We start from the raw sequence: 21,128 nt of genomic DNA, 5'->3' as shown, positions 1-21,128 counted from the left end.
CTCAATTGTTCTCAAAATAGTTTTAACTCGTCGCCCTTAAAGGGTCTTATAATTAACTCACCGCCCTTAAAGGGTCTTAAAGTCGTGTGATTGTACAATCCATAGTTTACAACTCAATGCACACAACATCTCAATCACGTGCATACTCAGTTTATCACATACACTCGATCTCAATTACAATGATATAATCTCAAAATAGCATGTTATCACACCTCATGAATCATATTCACTTTACCTATGAACAATGCAATACACACAACTACTCAATTATTTTCAAAATCATTTTAACTCGTCGCGCTTGTGATTAAACTCGTCGGGTTCCCACAATGGATCACATCACAATACTCGTCGTGTAAAACTCGTTGCCCTTAAAGGGTCTTACAGTTGTGTGATTGCACAATTCATAGCTCACAACACAATACACCTCTCAATATACATGTATTCCATCATTCATCACATGTTCAATTCACCACATACTCACAATTTGAATCATCATTTCATATCCTCAATATAACAATTTATATAAAAGACTACCACAACCTGGGGACTAAAACCCCTCAAATAATATTACACAATTATATCAAAATCATAGGTCAAAATGTATAAATATCAAGAGCATAATTTATCAAGCAATTCTCATCAGAACATCAATATTTTATTTAGAATTATAAAGGAAAAATTGCAATTTAATAAGCATCCCAAAATAAAACCACAATTTAATCCTCAAAGGATCCCTACACATGTTCTCACTAATCCCCAATTGTGAATAACTCACCCCTTATCTCTAAGCGAACTCACGTGTCTTCCAACAGTGATAGCGGCATCTCTAGCGGTTCCCTGAGATTCCTCCAGTTATTCCTCTGACTGCTCCGATAGAATTCTGATGAGAATCCTGAAACTGGCCAAATACAGGCTAAAGGCCCAAGTGGAGAAGGATGAAGGCCCAGAGGCAGAGACACTATCAAAACTATTAATTGTTGCTGAAGACCTATACCAAATATGTTCTATTTTTACTAATAATTTTTATTTATTGTAATTTTGGCCCAAATTGTTTAGAAGGTCTATGTCTATTTTTATATTTTTGTTCAAGTACACTATAAGTATTGGTTTTTGTTTTCAATAAAAGAAACTTTTGACATTTTCATAAAATTGGGTGAGAGCCTCCTGCCATGATTAAGGAACAAAGAATTTTGCAGTAAATTAAAAAAAAATTAAGGACCTCACCACACTCTACTCACGTGTTTCTCTCTTTGATGGTAGTTCACTCGTGTTTGATGCTCTCAATATAGGCTTTTGTGTAATGTATTCCCTCTTGTCTTTTACCACTCGTGTTCCCTCTTAAGTTCCTGGATGGACCAAATTAGACACACAAGGTAATATAAAATTAAAGGAAAGACAATATAATTATCACAGACTGAGTAACAGATTTGATTTGGGATAACAACTTGGACTTGATTTGGATAGCAGATTGGATTTGATTTGGATAAAAGATTAGATTTGATTTGGATAATATATTAGATTTTATTTGGATAACATATTAGATTGGATTTGGATAACAAATTAGATTTAATTTGGATAACAGATATGATAACAAATAAGATAACAGATATGACCAGTAAACTTCAAATGCTCATAACTTTTGCTACGGTTGTCCGTTTGAGGCCCACTATATATCAAAACGCTCAGAATTCAGAGAAGAATCCAAATAAAGGGATTTGGTACACGATTTTCTGCCAAAAAAGCCTCTAAATTCCTCAAATTTGTGTTCAAAGATCAAACACCCACTTTCTTTCTTCTTTTTTTTCTTCTTTTCTTCTCTTTTTTTTTCAAAATTTATGTAACTTTTTTTTTAACTTGAAACAGAGTTTTTTTTTATACAAAGTCTGAAAGAAACAAGAAACAAGAACAAGAAAAAAAACGTGACAAGAACAAGAACAAGAACGAAACAAAGACACAAACAAGAACGCAACAAGACGCAAACAAGAAAACAAATAACAGAACAAGAACAAAAACCAGAAAGCAACAAGACGCAAACAAGTACGAAACAAGATGTAAACAAGAACAAAACAAGACGCAAACAAGAATGCAAATAATAGAACAAGGACAAAACACGAACCTGGACAAATTACAAAGAAAAAGAATAGGATAGGATAGAACTTGTATCAAGAGCCGAAGCTCTGATACTAGATGATGTCAACCTTACGGGGCGGAACGTTTGATACAGGCTACGGAGTTTTGGATGACGCCACTTCCAGTGAAGGAAGATAAGTCAGGATAGACGTCATTTCCGGTGAAGGAAGGTAAGTCAGGGTATACGCCACAAGGATTACCTTGATAAGTCTAAGATTGGTTCAACAATGAACCCAGAGAGAAGCTCACACCCAATTTTATGAAAATGCCAAAAGTTTCTTTTATTGAAAACAAAAACCAATACTTATAGTGTACTTGAACAAAAAGATAAAAATAGACATGGATTTTCTAAACAGTTTGGGCCAAAATTACAATAAATAAAAATTATTAGTAAAAATAGAACATATTTGGTATGGGCCTTCTTCTCCACTTGGGTATTCATCCTTCTCCACTCGGGGGCTTTGCCCTACTCCACTTGGGTCTTCGTCCTTCTCCACTTGGGCCTTTAGCCTGTGTTTGGTCAGTTGATTGAAGCCTCCACTCGTACTGTCTTCATGCGATTCCTTTTTCTCCCTCCAAAAATATTATCTCGTAAATCCCAACGGTAAAAGTATGCGCAATTAAATTTCGAACAACATATCCAAATTTCATGAAAATCCAACGGTTAACAAAACTGGGATTGTAGTTTTACTGAGACCGTTTTGGGTTTCTACGGGAAAAGAGAAAGCTACGGTGCGAAGGGTATTTCTCTTAGCTCTAACATGTTTTTGCAATTTCCAACGGTGAGAATGCTTGAAATTGGGTTGTGAACGTGGTACTCAAATTTCACGACGGAGATCATCATTTTTCTGAGAGAGGTTTTGTGGGCTGCGGGAAAAAGAAAGAATTTTAGAGAGGAGAAGAGGGAAAATAAAAATGAGGGAAAGAAGAGACATCGTCAGTCTAAAACTGACCTAACATCGCTATTTATACTTAGGTTACACACAACTTATTATTACTCTATTTATTTATTTTTAATATTTTATAAAAAAGAAATTATATTTTATTTCCTATCAAATTAATAAATCAAATATCTTTTTTTTTTCAAACCATTATTTCTCATTATTTATTTCTTTATAAAAACATGATTATTTTTTTAAAACTCTATTTATTTATAGATAACAATTATTTTTAAATTATTTTATGAAAAATGGAATGTTACCGTCAACATTTTTCTCAGGATCTAAAGTTGTTTAAGGCTTAGTTAATGTTCTAAATAGCATCTACTATTAATAATAGAAGTTGAACCATGCATGCTAGACTTCAACCTTGTTTGGTTTGATGGAAAGCAAACACACATTATAACTCTCAATTAACACAAATTTCAGGTTTTATTTTCAGGCCAATCAATATAAAGCTTTATTACAAATTGGACCGATTTCTACTTGCTTCCTCTGTTTTAGTAGTCCTTGTTTTCTAGCATACAGATGAAAAACAAGCACCATTTGCTCTGTAAAGAAGTTGAAACAAAAGATTCAGCTGTTAAATTAATGTTATGTTCTGTTAATTGATACTACTTTGTATTTAAAGTTGAGAGTATTTTCTAAACATATGGCCATTGAACAGCTGCAGTGTCATGACTCACGAACATACTGCATATTTTCAATCAATGGTAGGTATTAGACAGTCATCTGTTTGATAAAATGTCGAAGAAATATTGATCTGAATTTGAAGTTAAGGACTTTAGGTTTCGATCTACACTGCTTTAGTGTAATTTGAAGTTTTGATTCATTGTTCATGTTATTAGGCTTTTTTATATCTAATTTTTTTTATTGAACTTCTGATACGTTCAAATGGACTATCAGCTAACCCAAGTCAAAAGCAAGCTACTAGTCAAGGCAAAAGATATCTCCAAGGATCACAAAACACTCTAAGTCACGGTAGAAATTTGGCTAACATTTGTCTATTTGTCCTTCCATAAGTGAGCAATAGTATCAACTTAGAAGTTTGAAAAATTTGATCTCATATTAGACAGATTTATAAATTTCAACTAATAATATTAAGGACAAGTGTCAAGAACACATCGAAACATAAAAGCTTTTTTTTTGTATATTTCTTTCAAGTGTAGTGTTATAATCATTGCAGGTGCAACACTTGAAATTCATAATGGCTGAGCAGCAAATCTTTAGTGATTTTGCTTCTTCCTCTAACTCTTCTAGAAAATATGGTGTTTTTCTAAGCTTTCGATGTGAGGACACCCGTAAGAACTTCACAAGCCATCTTTATGAAGCTTTGATGCAAAAGAAAATTGAAACCTATATGGACTACCAGCTTGAAAAGGGAGATGAAATCTCTCCAGCAATCGTTAAGGCCATCAAAGATTCTCATGCATCAGTTGTCATCTTCTGAGAGAACTATGCTTCCTCAAAGTGGTGCTTGGTTGAACTTAGCAAGATTCAGGAATGCAAGAAAAAGCAAGCACAAATTGTCATACCGGCTTTCTACAATATAGATCCATCCCATGTGAGGAAGCAAAATGGGAGTTATGAGCAAGCCTTTTCAAAACATGAGGAAGAACCTAGGTGCAACAAATGGAAAGCTGCTCTGACTGAAGTAACCAATTTAGCAGGATGGGATTCTCGAAATAGGTAAATAAAATTAAGCCTGAATAGTTTTCTTGGAAGAAAAAATTGAGAAAGATAATGTACTAGTATTGTTTTAAATTGAGTTGACCAAATTTGTTTCTAAATCCAACAAAAAGATACGAATGATAAATTTTGAGTTTTTGACACAAATCATGTGATACAATTATGACACCAATCGTATGATACATAATCGCATATTCATTACACCCTGACTTTTAAAAAATAGTATTCTATCAGTATCCATTACATTCCCTGTATGTTTACTTGCTAACTTACATGCATGTGAGTATACTTTCGTAGTATAACCACTTTCATAGTATTTTGCTTAATAAGTTCACTGTATAGAGAAAACAGAGGCATTGATTATCTTTTATGGGTCATTGGATTTTTATTACCCAATTACTTTTTTTTTTGTTTTTCTCTATTACACTACCACATTGGTCCTTGATTATGTAATAATTGATAGTTTTTAAAAAAAAAATTGAGTTTATTAGACATACAACACATTATTTATCTCATTTGTTACCCTTTGTCATATGCTAGGACCGAATCTGAACTCCTTAAGGACATTGTTGGAGACGTCTTGCGAAAATTGACTCCTAGATATCCTAGCCAACTTAAAGGACTGGTTGGAATTGAGTACAATTATGAACAATTGAATCATTTCTAAAAATTAGGTTAAGTGAAGTTAGAACCCTTGGAATATGAGGCATGGGAGGCATAGGCAAGACCACCCTTGCTACGGCTCTATATGTCAAACTGTCTCATGAGTTCGAAGGTGGTTGCTTCCTCACAAATGTAAGGGAAAAATCAGACAAGTGTGGCCTGGAAGCTTTACGCAATGAACTTTTTCCAAGTTGTTAGATAATAAAAATTGTTGTTTTGATGCACATTTTTTGTACCCCATTTTGTCATGAATAGGCTTGGATGTAAAAAAGTTTTAGTTGTGTTGGATGAAGTGGCTACCTCAGCAATTAGAATATCTAATTGAAGATTATGATTTCTTGGGACCAGGAAGTAGAGTTATTGTTACAACTAGAAATAAGCAAATATTGACCCAAGTTGATCAAATATATAATACCAAAGAATTGAGTTTTGATCATAGTCTTCAACTTTTTCGTTTGACTGTTTTTAGAGAAAAACAACCTAAACATGGGTATGAAGATCTATCAAGAAGTGTAATTTCCTATTGCGAAGGTATTCCTTTAGCTTTAAAAGCTCTGGGTGCAAGTCTTCGTATAAGAAGTAAAGACATATGGGAAAGTGAATTGAGAAAACTTCAAATGATTCCTAGTACGAAAATAAATTAATGTCACATTAAAATTAAGTTATGATGGCTTAGATAGCTCTCAACAGGGCATCTTTTTAGACATTGCATGCTTCTTTAAAGGAAAAGGAAGAGAATGGGTAGCAAGTATACTGGAAGCTTGCAATTTCTTTGCAGCATCTGGGATAGAAGTCCTTTTAGATAAATCTCTCATAACAATTTCAGGTTGCAATAAGATAGAAATGCATGACTTGATACAAGCAATGGATCAGGAAATTGTTCGTCAAGAATCTATCAAAGATCCTGGAAGACGAAGTTGATTATGGAAACCTGAGGAAGTGTATGATGTATTGAAAAATGAAATGGTAAGTGGAATATTCAATTATTTCTTTCTCTTAATGCATGTATTTTTTTATAACGTGGCTAGTATGATAGTCCTACTAACTATTATTCTAAATTTTGTTTGTCAGGGAACTGATGTTGTTGAAGGCATAATTTTAGATTTGGATACATTAACCAGGGATCTAGGTTTGAGCTCTGATTCCCTTGCAAAGATAACTAACGTGAGATTTCTTAAAATCCATAGAGGGCACTGGAGTAAAAACAAATTTAAAGTATATTCACAAGAGCCGTGCCTAGGATGATGTGCTTCTATGTATGCTTAAGTTTCTCTTTTAGTTAAGGCTCATGATTTTGAACTTAACAATTTCTGAACAATTTCACGCATTGTTTTTATTAGAGAATCTTGTTTTGAAGAGAATTGGCCTTTGGGACTCCCAAGACCTGATTGAGATCCAGACTTATCTAAGACAGAAAAACTTGAAAGTGTATCTCTTCGTTATTGTGAAAGCTTGAGTCAGCTGCCTCCATCTATGTTATTTCTCCCCAAGCTTAAATATTTTTATTTAAGTGGCTGTAAAAAGATTGAAAGCCTTCATGTTCATTCAAAATCTCTCTGTGAACTTGATCTTAATGGTAGTTTATCTCTCAAGGAATTCTCAGTGATATCAGAGGAAATGATGGTCTTGGATTTAGAAGACACAGCTAGATGTGCATTGCCAACCTCAATTTGGCACAATAAGGAACTTCGTTTTGTTTCTCTAAGGGTTGTAACAATCTTAACACTGAACTGAGTCTGTCATTCTTACAAGCACTCCCTCACAAGATTGCCAATTTATCGTCTTTACAAATGTTAGACCTTGATGGAACAAATGTTGAGAGCTTTCCTACAAGCATAAAAAAACCTTTCAATGTTGGAAAGGCTTTGGTTAGATGGTTGTAGGAAACTTATGTCTCTGCCAGAGCTTCCATCATCCCTGAAAGAAATGAGGGCCTTTAACTGCACTTCTTTGGAGACAGACTTCACTCAACGGCTAGTGTTACAACACATGTTACAGAGCCACCTGCACAACTTACCTGATGGCGAGGATTATGACAGTGGGTATTTCATCTTCTCGGGAGACCATGTCACTGATGAGTGTTGGTTTCGCACAGAAGAGAGTTCAATAACAGTTCCTTATCTCCCACTGCCAAACTTTTGTGGTTTCATTTATTGCATCATTCTCTCCAAGGGACAGGAACTCCATACCTTGCACAAATTTAATTTCTGATCATGTGCTGTTTTCATATGTTAAAATATGTGATTTTTTCAGCAACATAGAATTTAAATTTGAATTTGATTGCTGTCACCGGTTTAGACATGAACCCGATCAAGAAAGCATAAGAGGGTGTGGGGTCTTCCCAGTGTATCCCTCAGAATTGGGGTTGAAGCTGTTTGGTAGTAGTAGCAAGGAAATATTTGAATTGGAAATCATTACTCAAATCTCGGATAATGAGTCACAGTCTAGAGCAATTGGAAATGGAGTTGGAGGTTCTAATACAGAAAATTAAGAAAGCATGGAACAACTTCTTCCCACGACCAAGAGGAGGAGGACTTCACCATAATTTGATAGTATCGTTGGACAAGTTGTTATGGTAATGGATTGATGCCTAGAAATTAAGGTCAAAAGTGAAATCAAATGTTGTTCATGACTTTTATCTTTGTTTGTGTACTCTTAATTTGATGATGAACTTGTATTCAGTTGTTTTGTGTCATATCTCTGTTGGAATTATTGTGATTTTGGTATTATTCGCGGCAGTTTTATATGACATGATGGTGTTACAAGTTACAATTTTTTGCCATTCATTTCCTTTATATTAGATATCTAAATAAAAGTTGGGATGGTTTGGCTTTAAAGTTCATGAATGCATGATATGAATGTTTTTCTCCTTTGGAATTCTTCACATATTCTATAACTATCCCGGAAACTAAGATCTAACATCCCAAGTGGTTACATGATATTGCTAACTCTCTGTGCTCTGTTATTATAAACATGAATGATACTTTACCAAGAAGCAAACTTGAAACTCTTAATTTGAAAGACATGCAGAAAATATCCAGCATGCATTTGACAATTAACCCAAATTTTATTCTCAAACCATCATTTGTTTATCCATAAAGTTGATTTTCTTATCCGCTTATCTCTTTTAATCTACCCTTTTCATCTTTATTTATAGATTGAATTTCAATATTTTATTTACACATCAATAATTAAAAATAATCTTTATGACAATATAAATTACAAATTATTCTGATAAATGCATAATATAATTTATTTGTTCAAAATATTTAATCATAATATAGTTTATTTATTTATAAATTTTAATGTTAATTGATAAAAAAACATTTATCCTATAAATTTCACTTACTAAGATACTAGTTAATAATATTTTGAAATAACATGACAGTCACATTTACTAAGATACTAGTTAATAATATTTTGAAATAACATGACAGTCACATGAAAGTCCGCCAATGCCTACTGGCAGCCGTGGGTTATTAACCAAATAGTGGAAGGAGAATGAAGGCTGCACAAACATTGAAACATCAAATATTGCTAACATAAAATAGGAGAACAATGATGCAGACTAAACGCAAGTTGTTTTACAAATGAAGTCACGATATACTACTGTTAGTGTCTCTGTTTTCCTGAGAGAAAAAAAAAAGATTAATTGAAAACGGATGGACATAATAACCTTTATGACTTCTACAATGCATTATGTCAAATCCCATACTAAGTGAAAATTCATTGCTGATACAAACGGGGGGCATTTAAAAAAAAAAAAAAACAGAGAAACATAAGATGAGTTCATTGCTGATAATCAGATTCACGAATTTCTACAAGCACCATTAATGTTAGTGGTGAACAATTGCATTGCTTTGGCAGATTCGAGGAAGAGGTTGTTATAGTTTGAGCATCATATCCTGAAAATTGTTCCATTAACTATGCTCCTACAAAACATATTTGGTAATTAACCAGTTAAAAACATGGAATGAAACACAAATTGAAGCCAGTAATATGATGTGTATCCAACTACATAAAATGGGCATGCTGTGCTATGACTTCAGATACAGTGCATAAAACTAGAGAACTAGCAACATATCAATAGAATACATTCAATTCAGAATTTGTATATAGAAATACTTACTAAACACGACATTTTAGAAGCCTGAACACACAAACAAGGACTCATTCTTCACGAGTAGCAGGATCCATTCCGGTAGAAGGACTATCAGCAAAATATTCTTGATGCCTTAAATTCACGCCATACTGTTCATAAAAGATAATAAGTGGACTAAATGTAAAGTAATATTTACATATCAGCACAATTTGCTCTAATCCTAGAGCTCAATTAACACCATAACATTGTCATAACTTTGTTAAGGCCCTCTGCCCACTCCATGTAGCATCCTATTTTTCGTAAAATAAATTAAAAAAGATTTCATTTAAAAATAAAGAATTTTAGAAAAATAATAAGATTTTTATAATTAAATAAGGAGAAATAATTTTATTAATTAAAATAATAATTTTAAGGTAAATAAAATAAATACATGTTCTTAAAAAAAATATTTTATTTATTCATTTGATAGGGAGTAAAATAGAATTTTTTTTATAAAATGATAAAATAAAGAAAAATAGAATAAATAATAGACCTTGCGTACCCTAATTATAAATAGAGACATACTAGGTCAGTTTTCACATTGACGATATGTCTATACGCTTTCTCTTCCTCTCAATTTCATTTTTCTATCTTCCTCTCCCAAAATTCTCTCTTTTTCCTGCATACACTCAAATTTGTCTCAGAAAAACTACGATCCAAAACTCATTAACCGCTAGATCGTCTTGAACACCAAGTTCAGAACTTATTTTCGTGCATACCCACGGTTGGGATTTTTGAAATAATGTATGTGACGAGGGGAATGTCCCTCACACATAGCTCTTTATTTTTTCCGTATACACCCAAATCTATCCCAATAAAACTACGATCTAAACTCGTTAAACGTTAAATCGTCGTGAAATTTGGACACCAGGTCCGGAACACATTTTCTCACATCCCCACCGTTGGAATTTGGGAAATTATGTTTGTGGTGAGAGAAATTTCCCTCACACGTGGACAGTGGAATGGAGTTTCAATCCCTTCTCCTTCTCTCTAATGTTTGAAAACCCTAACAGAGCAACCAGAAGAAAAACTTGAGAGAGAAATCTTAGGAAACCGCTAGAGATGCAATTATTATTGTCGAACTACACACGTGACTCCGCTTAAAGGTAAGGAATGAGTTTATCGCAATTGGAATTAGCATAAAGATATGTAAAAATCATTAAAGGATCAAATTGAGGTTTATTTTGGGATATTTATTATATTGTAATTCTTCCGATATGATTATGTGAAATTGTTTGAGGGGTTTTACTTCACATGCTATGAGAAGTGTTTTCATATAATTTGTTTGTATTTTGGACAAGATTTACTAGATTAGCGTGATAAATTATTATATTGGGATCATGAAATTATGTGTAATGAATAAATTGAACATGCGTTGATTTGTGAGATACACGTAAACATGTGATAGTGAATTGTAATGTGATATGTTAAAATTATGAACATGAAATTTGATTGTGAATAAGTGTGTTGTTAATACTTGAAGTGATATTATTTGTGTTATGAGTTGTGAATTATACAATAGTCCAATTGGTGTTTACCTTGAGAAAAAATATTTATGCGCGAGATGTTAAAAGGAAAGTGTAGGATTCCAAATTAGGAACCTGAGGTGTTAAATTGTAGCGCAATGCACAAGGTGTTAAAAGGAAAGTGTAGGGTTCTAAGTTAGGAACCTGAGGTATTAAATTGTAGCGCATTATGTTAAATGTGTTTGAAAATAAGTGTGAGGTTGTGGATATTGTATAATTTATGAGCAGTGTCTACATGCAAAAGTTGTTTTAGAGGTTGGATTTGAATCGAGAAGGTGAGACCCTAACGGATTCTTTGGAGTCTAGACCTTGGGAGTAAATATGCTCGATTTGAGTGCTTCTTTAAGTTTATGTTGATCCCATATGATTGGAGTATTCTTGCAAAACAGAATGACCCTAATTGGTTACCTTATGATTTTACTTAGTGAAAATGACCTGACATACCCATTGTATGACGTGCCTTGTTATGCACTCCTAAGCGCCCTGGTATTGTTTTTCACTGACATGGTACCACATTACATATAGACTTGAGTCTTAGTATAATTGTTACATAACGTCTGTGAATTGTTTATTATGAAATTGATGAGTGTTGTTACGTCTTAACTCAAGTGTGTGATTCATGTGTAACGTGATTAGTGATTAAAAAATGAATTTTAAATGATAAAGTGGTGAAGTAATGTGAATTGTATTAAGTTGAGTTATGTTATAAATACTTCTATAATTTATATTGATTATGTCTTTATTTATCTGTATTTTAATTAGAAATGTAATAACTCATTTCCTGTGTGTTGTTTGTATTTGGATCTTGTAATGATGTCGAACCTTGTGTTCGTGAGAGCGGATGATTAGGTGGAGGACTTTAAAGAATCTCATGCTAGAGGATGCTGGGACACAATATTTTGATAGGATGTGACATTCAATTGCATGATGTTATTTTACTTTATTTTATTTCACTGTTTAACAAGATTTGTTTTGTAACCTTTGAAGGCCTTATCATGAATGATATATGTTTTTAATAAGTTTTATTTAGTAATAGTAAAGCGAATGTGATCCTTTACCCACGTGAACTCCTTTATGTTTATTGAATAAAATCATTTTAATTAATTTTGAATTTTCATGCATGATATTATATAGATATGTATGTCGGGGTAGAGGATGTCACACTGGGCCTAGTGAATATTAGCCACAATCACCATCTTTTTCTATAAACTTGCAACAGAGCAGCATACTAAGAAAAGATGAGCAATAGGCTTGAAGAGAGTGGAATTGCTGATGCTAAGACCCAAAGACCAGGGGTACCGACTGTATGCAATAGCTAGGTAAGCTAACAAAGCAAAGGCTTAAAGATGGCTGGTGTGTCGGAGTGAATATATATAGCCAGGAGAAGAGTGGATATTACCTAGTAAGGGTAAACATCTATAATACAATAATCGATTGCAAATTTGCAATGACTCCTACGCAATGCCTTTGAAATAGAGAACTATTCTTACCTCACGCAATGCCTTTGAAAGGTCTTCCATTGTCAAAACAAGGCGCTTATCCTGTTATAGATGGAAAAAATGTAAGTACTCTACACACAGAATGATTGTAAAGACAAAACCAGTTAAAAGCAATCAAAACCTTCTGCTGCTTGTCTCTTTTGTCTTTTGGAATTGTTGCTTGTCTTGCTTTGCAGTGCCTACAGTTAGCATCTAGTCAACTCATCACGCCAGCATGGACACGTAAAAGAAAGACAGGGCAACTGAATGACTAATAATAATGCACTTATGACTTAGCCAAAAAAGAAATAGTAATGCACTCATGTATGTGCATTTCCTACATAATGCCTTAGACATGCACTCATTAAAGAAAAAAATTTCCATCAGACACTTCTCACCTTTGCTCACATGCATGAACTAACTTTTGCCAAATGTTCAATACATTTTAGGAAACCAGAAACAAATTTCAACAGAAGAATAGCGCCCAAATTTACTATGCACACAAACAGTTAGCTGTGATGCAGTGATTCAAGGTTAAATATAAATCAAATAAAACCAAATAAAAGATAGAAGGTGAAGATCCAATAAAAAAACATAGGTAGAATGAACATACTGAAGTGCATCTCCTGCAACTTCAGCTACAAACTTCTGAGTGGCAACAGCTACCAACCTAGTCCTGAAATAGTTATGAGCATTTCAAGTCAAGCACACAATATATGAACAAGACATGCAGGGGCTAAGAATCAAACTTAATGTAGAAATAAATCAGTCAACAATAGTCAACCAAAATGGAAGAAGTGTTGAATCCCAATGAACAAGCACTTATTTTCAATGTTATTAGAAGTTCAAAACAACAATAAACAGCAAGAAATCCAAATAAACCTCAGTAAGAGTGGAAAGAAAAAAAAAATAGCTAGAAAATCAGAGCAACACAATTTGCATATTTCATCTGGTGCAGCGGTAAAGTTGTGCCTTGGTGACTTGTTGGTCATGGGTTCGAATCCGAAAACAGCCTCTTTGCATATGCAAGGGTAAGGCTGCGTACAACATCCCTCCCCCATACCTTCGCATAGCGAAGAGCTTCTGGGCAATGGGGTACGAAGTTTATCACTCTCTGACTTAAATTGCTTTAACAGTCAGCGCTCATTCCCAATATAATGACTGTACCATGTTAAATGATCCCACATAAAGAGTAAGATACATTAAAAAAATAAAGGCAAGAGTCAATGTTTTGCACAGAAAGCGTAAATGAAATATAAACTGTTAATCTCTTATATTTTTATATGTTTTAGATAATGCGTCTCATATATCTCTAAACAACTTAAAAACTCTCAGATTGCAGGCTAAAAGGCCAGAGGTACACAAGGCTGTGATGGGTTCAAAGAACTGTGGTTCTTTATTTCCATGCAAAGATCAGTTTTCTGCCTTTAATTTTTATACATCAAATATGTAGAGATATCCAACAAACTTATCATAATATCGTATTGCACTAGCACTCAACTTTTTGCAAATACATGGACTTTCAGTTTATCTCCCTTTTATTTACATCGTTTAGCATGATAACCACATTAACAGCCAAAAACTCAAAACAGACAAAGACTTACCACAGAGAGAGAGAGAGGGAGCAAATTAGTTGAAAACAAATACTATATAGCTCAGTCAAAAACTGCCACAAAAGGGTTAATTTTACATTCATTAGCCAACAGTCCAAACTCCAGCAAGATGCAAAAAAGTAATTAACCAATCTTGGTCGGTCTTAAGAGGTTTCCTACACACCCTTAACCCATCTCTCTCTCTCTCTTAAATGTTAAAATTAGGGCAGAGAAAGATGGGAAACAAATTCATTAGTAAGCATCATTCGAACCATTGAACCCAAGAAAGGGCAGGAGAGAACCATAGCAATTAATAATTTGTTTCATCACAAGAAACCTTGCACAAAATTCAATTCCAGTGTTCCAATTTTCTGAAGGAGCTAATAACAATTATGAAACAGAAAAACAATGGTACGAAAATAAAAAATAAAAAATAAAAAAACTGATTTATAGTGAATAATAAAGAAAAGAAGTACCCACAATCGAACATCGGGACATTGAAAACCGCTCTTGGCCAAGTAATGCTCCACCAATTCATCGGGTATCTAAATGAACAAAGGGGGTTGATTAAATATTGTAACATAGGGAAGAAGAAAAGCGAGATAAAATAAAAATAAAGGAAGATGAAGGGAAAGTAGGTTACATACAGTGGGAGTATAATCCATTAAGGAAGCGAGGAAATCAGAGAGAGCAGAATCGTCATCGTTCCTTCCATCACTTGATTGCGGGTTCTGGTTCATCTTTCCAATCACTACTACTCAATGATCAGTGAATCACTGTTTGCAGCGAAGCAGAGACTGTGACAAGAAATTCGAAGCAAAATTAATTGGAGAATTTTGGATAAATTGATTTTAAAGTGACTTTATTCATGTTGAAATGTTTTTTTATTATAAAGTCAATTTAAAGGTAAAATTTATACAGTATAATTTATTTTTTTAACTTAATAATTATTTAGAATCATATCAACTTAAAATCAATTTTATACTTAATCAATTCTAAAAATTAATTTTATACTTAATCAATTCTAAAATATGTAAAAAATTATCTAAAATAAAGTAAAAAGAAAACTTAAAATTAATTCTCCATATGAAATCAAACATATACTAAATTCATGAACTTTTCTTTTTCATATAAAATAAGAGAGTGAAGCTTGATACAACTAAGGAAACCCCCAACTAGGTTGGCATCCATCCCAAAATGGCACACAATAACACCCCTCAACAATGGGATTAAAAATAAGCAAAAAGAAGAGAACACAAGTTGAGTGGGGACTAGCTGGGCCAAGACCCAACAACAAAGTCAGCAAGACCTGTAATTAGGGATGTTTAGTCTATTTTTTAGGAACTCTTTCTTAACAAAAGAGGGGAATAGTTCCACCAAGTGTAAGAATTGCTAGTAAAAACACTAAAATTAGCAGATTTGCACAAGAATTACCTACCTTTCTTATAAATATGAGAATAAAATAAAATAATATTTTTACAAGTGTTTTTTAGTTTTATATGGCTTAAATAAGCCCTTCACCCCTATTAAATAATGGGCTTTTTTTACTTTAGTCTTTTAATTTTTTTTAGTTTAAAAAAAATCGTTAATAGTTTTCACACGGTTGCTTTTGGAATGTGTAAGCAATATTATGCTCGTGTAGGAGATGTCATCAACAAAGCCTTACTGGAGTATAAGGAAATGTGATAAATGGTTCATTTCCTGATACTCACCAATCACCATAGCCAATAAATAATCAGCATAACAGATTCAGATGATTTTTCAGATGAGTTGGAAAGGTTAGGTTTGGACAAGGCAGCATCTGAAGCAGTTTAGAAGATGGATACGACCAAATCAATTGGTGAAAAACCAAACAAAATGAAAATTTATTATAGCTTGCAGTGTAGACAAAAGGGAAGCTTCTCTTCAAGTGGAAGACGCATGCAAGAAATTTGAGAACTATTTAGTGGAGATGGTTGTGGAAGAAGGGAAGATGAGGGACTTGCTGTATGTGGAAGAACTTCTACACTGCTGGAAAAACCTCAAGTGCCCTGTCTTCAAATACTTGTTTTCTTCTTACAGTGAGGAAGGTAGTTCCATTCCAACAAATGGCTGAGAATATACACTTCTACCCGTGTCCAATCTTTGATGAAAACAATTATTAGTTAGGCTTTATTTACCTTTTAGCCAAACTCCGGATTAGTTAGAAGCTTTTTCTGCTGATGAACGGGAGAGTTAAGAAAAAGAAAATATCCACTTCTCCATTAGGCATAAGTGAGAGAGAGAGAGAGAGAGAAAATAGATAACATATATACTAATTTTTCTTATTTTAGTTTACCGTTTAGTGACTCTTTAGATGAATAATTTGGTCTCTGTATATCAATAAGTCAAATGCTCAACTTCTATTCAATTATGTACCTTCGTTCCTCTCTGAAGAAAATTAAGGACATCAACTGAAAAAAGAGGCAAATTTTCCAAAAGGGGTTTGTTTTACAAACTATTTCCGCAAATAGGGCTCTTTTCAAACTATTTCCTATATGGTGTCATTTTTTACGTAAAAGCCATGCAAATCGTAGAAGGTATTGGCGAGTTCGGACTGGGGGTGACACGTGGCACTGGTCTCGCCAGTGCCACCGGCGATTTGAGCTCAGTTGAGCAGGTTGGGAATTGCCAATTCAACTGGCGAGTTGTGCTTTATAATGCCATTAATTAAGGAGCTTGAGGGAATATATACATGGAATATTTTCTAATGAATTATGTTTTTAACCTCTAATTAATTTATCCAGCATCAAACTAAAACAAAAATCCTATCTCTATCGATACATATGTTTCTAGAATGTCCGAAAGAGAAAATACTGACTATGCTAGGGTTTCACGACCCTTGATGGCGGAAAAGAAGGATTTGCTTGGCCGAAGTAAGAAGAAAATTAAAGGGGACGGGGAAGGTTTCTTTGGGGAGTCTTCTCAGCATGTCTCTTATGTTGGTATTCATGAACCCATAGAAGATAAGATGGTTGGGCTTAAAGGAGATGAGTATAAAAATGCTCTATTAGGGGGTAGTGATGAAGAGTTTTCCTTGCTCATTGAAGAGGATATGGATGATGATTGGAATGTAGATGAAGAAGAAAATAAGGAGTTGGAGAATATTAAGGTGGTAGAAAAGCCTTCATTCTATTTGAGAAGGAGTAGCAGAGGATTAATAGGTCGTGGAAGTCAGTAGTGGTGATCAAGCTTCTTGAAAGAAAAATAGGTCATAGGGCTTTGGAGACTAGATTGAAGTCAATATGTATAAGGAAGATATCTTGCATATGATTGACATTGGGAATGACTACTTCCTAGTCTACTTCTCTCATAAAGAGGATATGATGAAGGCACAAATTGAGGGGCCATGGCTTATATATGACCATTATTTGGTTGTTCGTGAGTGGATGCCAAACTTCCATCCTTCAAGTGAGGCTCTAGAAAAGGTTGTTGTACGGGTAAGGTTTTTTGGCTTACCCATTGAGTGTTATGACTCCAAAATTTGGAATGCTATAAGGGATCGTATTGGGAGAACAATGAGAGTGGACCAAAATACTTTAACACGGGAGAGAGGGAAATATGAAAAACAAGGGGAGGTTCTACCATTAGTAATCAAGGAGAGGATTACCCGATGGTCCAAGAAATTGGGAAGTCTCAATTAGATCCCCAGAATAGAAAAATGGACTTTCAAGAAGGCAGGGAGGATCTTCGTCATTCCTCTAGGTCTCCTGACCAAGGAATTGAGACTTTGGATAAGCTTCCTTTGGACTTTCCTAACATTATTGTGGGTAGGGTGAGTTCAAGGATAAGGGTGATGGATATTGTGATGGAGACAATTCCTTTGCAAGGAGCTGATAGGTTGGAATCATAACTTTGTGTTTGTTATGATAATTAAAAATCATAATTTATTTGTCTAGAATTGTAGAAGGCGGCTAACAAGTCCTTTCTGTGATACTATTGACAATATGTGGATGTTCATCATCTTGATATTATAGCCATTTTGGAAATAAGATGTAACACTGGCAAGTTGACTAGAACTATCAACTTGTTAGGGTATGATTCTTTTGATTTTGTTGCTGGGCAGGGGTAGGCGAGAGGAATCCTTGTTGTCTAGAAGTCTTCAAATGTTCAGGTTATGGTTGAAAGTAAACACCCTCAATTTATGCATCTTAAAATTCTATATGATGGAAAAGAGCCCTGGTTTTTCACCTTGATTTACGCCAACCCAAATGAATCATAGAGAACTTTGATGTGGGATTCTATTTCAGAACTAGCAAAGGATATGCAAGGCAGTTAGCTTTTGGCAGGATATTTTAATGACATTATGTCCTTACTAGAGAAGAAGGGTGATGTGTTGGTCTCCAACAGAAAATGTAAGAGATTTGTTGATAGAGTTAATGATAATATAATCATAGGGACCTTGGTGCCATTGGGCCCAGGTTTACTTGGAGAGGCCCAAAGCATCATGGGTTGGATAGTATTTATGAAAAATTGGATAGTGCCCTTTGTAATGATGGGTGGAGGCTTTCTTTTCCTCAAGCTAGTGTTGTGTCCTTTCTAGGGTGGAATTCTTGGATCATCATCCTATTTTAATTTCCCTAGATGAGAAGGTGATGAGCCTCTTTCTAAACCCATTTAGATTTGAATGTGCTTGGATGGCTCATCCTAGTTATCTTTTGCTTCTTCAGAACTCTTGGCAAAATGACGGTCCATTCATGAATAATATTCAATTGAAGAATAATCTTGTTGTGTGGAGAATGAAGGTGTTTGGAAGTATTCGAGGCAAGAAGAATAATCTTATAGGTCGCATGGAGGCATTCTAAGGAGGATCTATGAAGGGAATGCCAACCTATTTTTGTGGAAGTTAGAAGAGGATCTACAAACTGAGCTAGTCTAAGTTGTTTATCAAGAAGAATTGAGTTAGTTTCAAAGGTCCAAGGTCTTTGGTTAACCGAAGGAGATCAGTGTGACACCCCTACCCCATACATATATGTACTAATAATAAAAGGAATAGAAATGTGGAATTAATTAAAAGTTTTAAAACACATTTAAATAAAAAATATTTCAAAAGGGTAAAAGGTTCACATTCACTTAGTGAAATCATAATAGAACTTGTCCAAATAAATGATAAAATCATCTTGGCTCAAAACAAGGCCGCTCATTCTGAATGAGAAGAAGTCAAGCTAAAAACGGAAAACATAAAACAACTATATTATTCATGGAATTATAACATATGAAATGAAACCCTATGCCCTGATGTCACATTTATTAGAGCATTTCCCTGGCACAGGCTAAGCCTCTCCATCTCCAGCATGAAACTCATCATATGTTGGTTCACCTGAAACAAAATGACATTCAACCCAAATACAAATACACACCGGAAATGAGTTATCACATTTGTATATAATAGAATACTAGAGCATGTGAAACATATAATACTTAGAGCTGAATTTACATAAACAACCTCACTACACAAAATCACACACATTATTCACACTTATTCAAGTTCACACACTCCAAAAAATAACACCAAAACCTCAATCGTTAACTCAATGAAAGTCAAACACAAGCATTATGCAACAGATACACTATACTCAAGCCTACATGCAATGTGGTATCATTTTCAGTGAAAAACCTCGTCAAGCACCTAGGAGTACATGACAAGACATGCCTCACAATGAATAAGTCAGGTCACTCTTACTAAGTGAAATCATAGGGAGATCAGTTAGTCTCACTCTGTTTTGCGAGAATGCTCCAACCATGTGGGATTGACACATGCTTAAAGGAGCACTCAAATCGAGTATATTTATCCCCAAGGCCTAGACTCTGAGAAGTCTGTCAAGGCCTCCCCTTCCTGATTTAGGTCCAATCTAGAAAATATTTTAATATACAGACTCTGCCTATAAACTATTCAATACACACAACTACTCAATTGTTTTCAAAATCTCAATTATTTTCAAAATTTATTTTAACTCGTCACGCCTCAAGTGATTAAACTCGCCGGGTCCCCACAGTGGAACCCATCACAAACTCGTTGCGCATTAACTCGTCGTCCTTAAATGATCTTACAGTTATGTGATTACATAGTTCATAGCTCAAAACTCATTGTATGCAACACCTCAATTTATCACTTAATCCACCTCACGTTCATTTATACATCTTCATAACATTTATAACAATGTTCATAGGTCACAACATACACATACACATATATAACAATCAAACCATTATGTTTCCAATTCCATGACAATAAGCATTTTCAAAATCATGCTATGATAACACTATAATATCCTAAATATCAATTTGTAATATAAATAATGTAATGTACATGTATAATAATAATAATAATAATAATAATAATAATAACTAAACATATAATAGTATATTATGATAATATACACGTTAATGTTAGGAATATATGTAGGTACATTAAAAAACTACGGAATTCAATGAATATATAAATGCATACGTATATTTAGGAATATTATAATATAATATTAATTTAAATCAAAACATGAAGCAGCAGCCTACGTATATTTAGGAATATTATAATATAATATTAGTTTAAATTGAAAACATGAAACAACGTGGAATACTTATCGAAATTCAATGAATATATGCATATCAAATGAAAAACTACAACAACCAGGCACACATCAAAGCCATTTGGCTAATTGAAAAAGGGTTTTAACTAAAGACATAATTAAAACTATTTAACCCAAATTTAGGCAAAATTGCAAGTATGCATGTTTCTTTCATGCAACTGTCAAAATCTACATAGTTATGTTCCATTCTTGTATAATTAAATTTGTACAAGTGAAAATCAATCACAATAACAAGCGAAAAATTTAGGAAAAACAAAATTAAATTTCAAGAAAAAGAAACAACCCAAGATAACCCAAAATTGATCTTCTAGAGATCCCTACACATATTCATTTTAATCCTCAAGCGTGAGTAGCTCATCCCTTACC

General features: G+C 33.9%; 2 protein-coding genes across 2 annotated transcripts; one reads left to right on the top strand and one right to left on the bottom strand.

The window, feature by feature from the left end:
• Positions 1-5,465: 5,465 nt before the first annotated feature.
• LOC112998350 (uncharacterized) lies at positions 5,466-7,154 on the top strand. The gene is made up of 3 exons (XM_026124303.1): positions 5,466-5,552; positions 6,492-6,584; positions 7,014-7,154. Exons 1-3 carry the CDS (start codon positions 5,466-5,468, stop codon positions 7,152-7,154), a joined length of 321 nt encoding a protein of 106 aa, XP_025980088.1.
• Positions 7,155-8,939: 1,785 nt separating this feature from the next.
• LOC100809339 (transcription initiation factor TFIID subunit 10) lies at positions 8,940-15,356 on the bottom strand. The gene is made up of 8 exons (XM_003524699.5): positions 15,315-15,356; positions 14,805-14,954; positions 14,638-14,702; positions 13,179-13,241; positions 12,708-12,765; positions 12,578-12,628; positions 9,550-9,671; positions 8,940-9,352 (listed from the first exon to the last, which is right to left on the bottom strand). The coding sequence occupies exons 2-7, from the start codon at positions 14,895-14,897 to the stop codon at positions 9,591-9,593; spliced, it is 411 nt and encodes a 136-aa protein (XP_003524747.1). The 5' UTR covers positions 14,898-14,954; positions 15,315-15,356; the 3' UTR covers positions 8,940-9,352; positions 9,550-9,590.
• Positions 15,357-21,128: the final 5,772 nt, after the last annotated feature.

Source organism: Glycine max, chromosome 11, assembly GCF_000004515.6.
Source record: "Glycine max cultivar Williams 82 chromosome 11, Glycine_max_v4.0, whole genome shotgun sequence".
NCBI lineage: Eukaryota > Viridiplantae > Streptophyta > Magnoliopsida > Fabales > Fabaceae > Glycine > Glycine max.
Note: the sequence above shows the minus strand (reverse complement) of the source record. Positions and strands in the feature narration are given on the sequence as shown.

What these genes read in the sequence shown, in the direction of transcription:
- LOC112998350 (XM_026124303.1), top strand. Translation starts at nt 5,466, where the DNA reads ATGGGAGGCATAGGCAAGACCACCCTTGCTACGGCTCTATATGTCAAA. An exon ending in GTGGTTGCTTCCTCACAAAT is followed by an intron (nt 5,553 to 6,491) that starts GTAAGGGAAAAA and finishes TTTGTTTGTCAG; the next exon opens with GGAACTGATGTTGTTGAAGG. An exon ending in CCCTTGCAAAGATAACTAAC is followed by an intron (nt 6,585 to 7,013) that starts GTGAGATTTCTT and finishes TTATCTCTCAAG; the next exon opens with GAATTCTCAGTGATATCAGA.
- LOC100809339 (XM_003524699.5), bottom strand. Translation starts at nt 14,897, where the DNA reads ATGAACCAGAACCCGCAATCAAGTGATGGAAGGAACGATGACGATTCT. An exon ending in GTTGCAGGAGATGCACTTCA is followed by an intron (nt 12,766 to 13,178) that starts GTATGTTCATTC and finishes TGCTAACTGTAG; the next exon opens with GCACTGCAAAGCAAGACAAG. An exon ending in AAAGAGACAAGCAGCAGAAG is followed by an intron (nt 12,629 to 12,707) that starts GTTTTGATTGCT and finishes CATCTATAACAG; the next exon opens with GATAAGCGCCTTGTTTTGAC.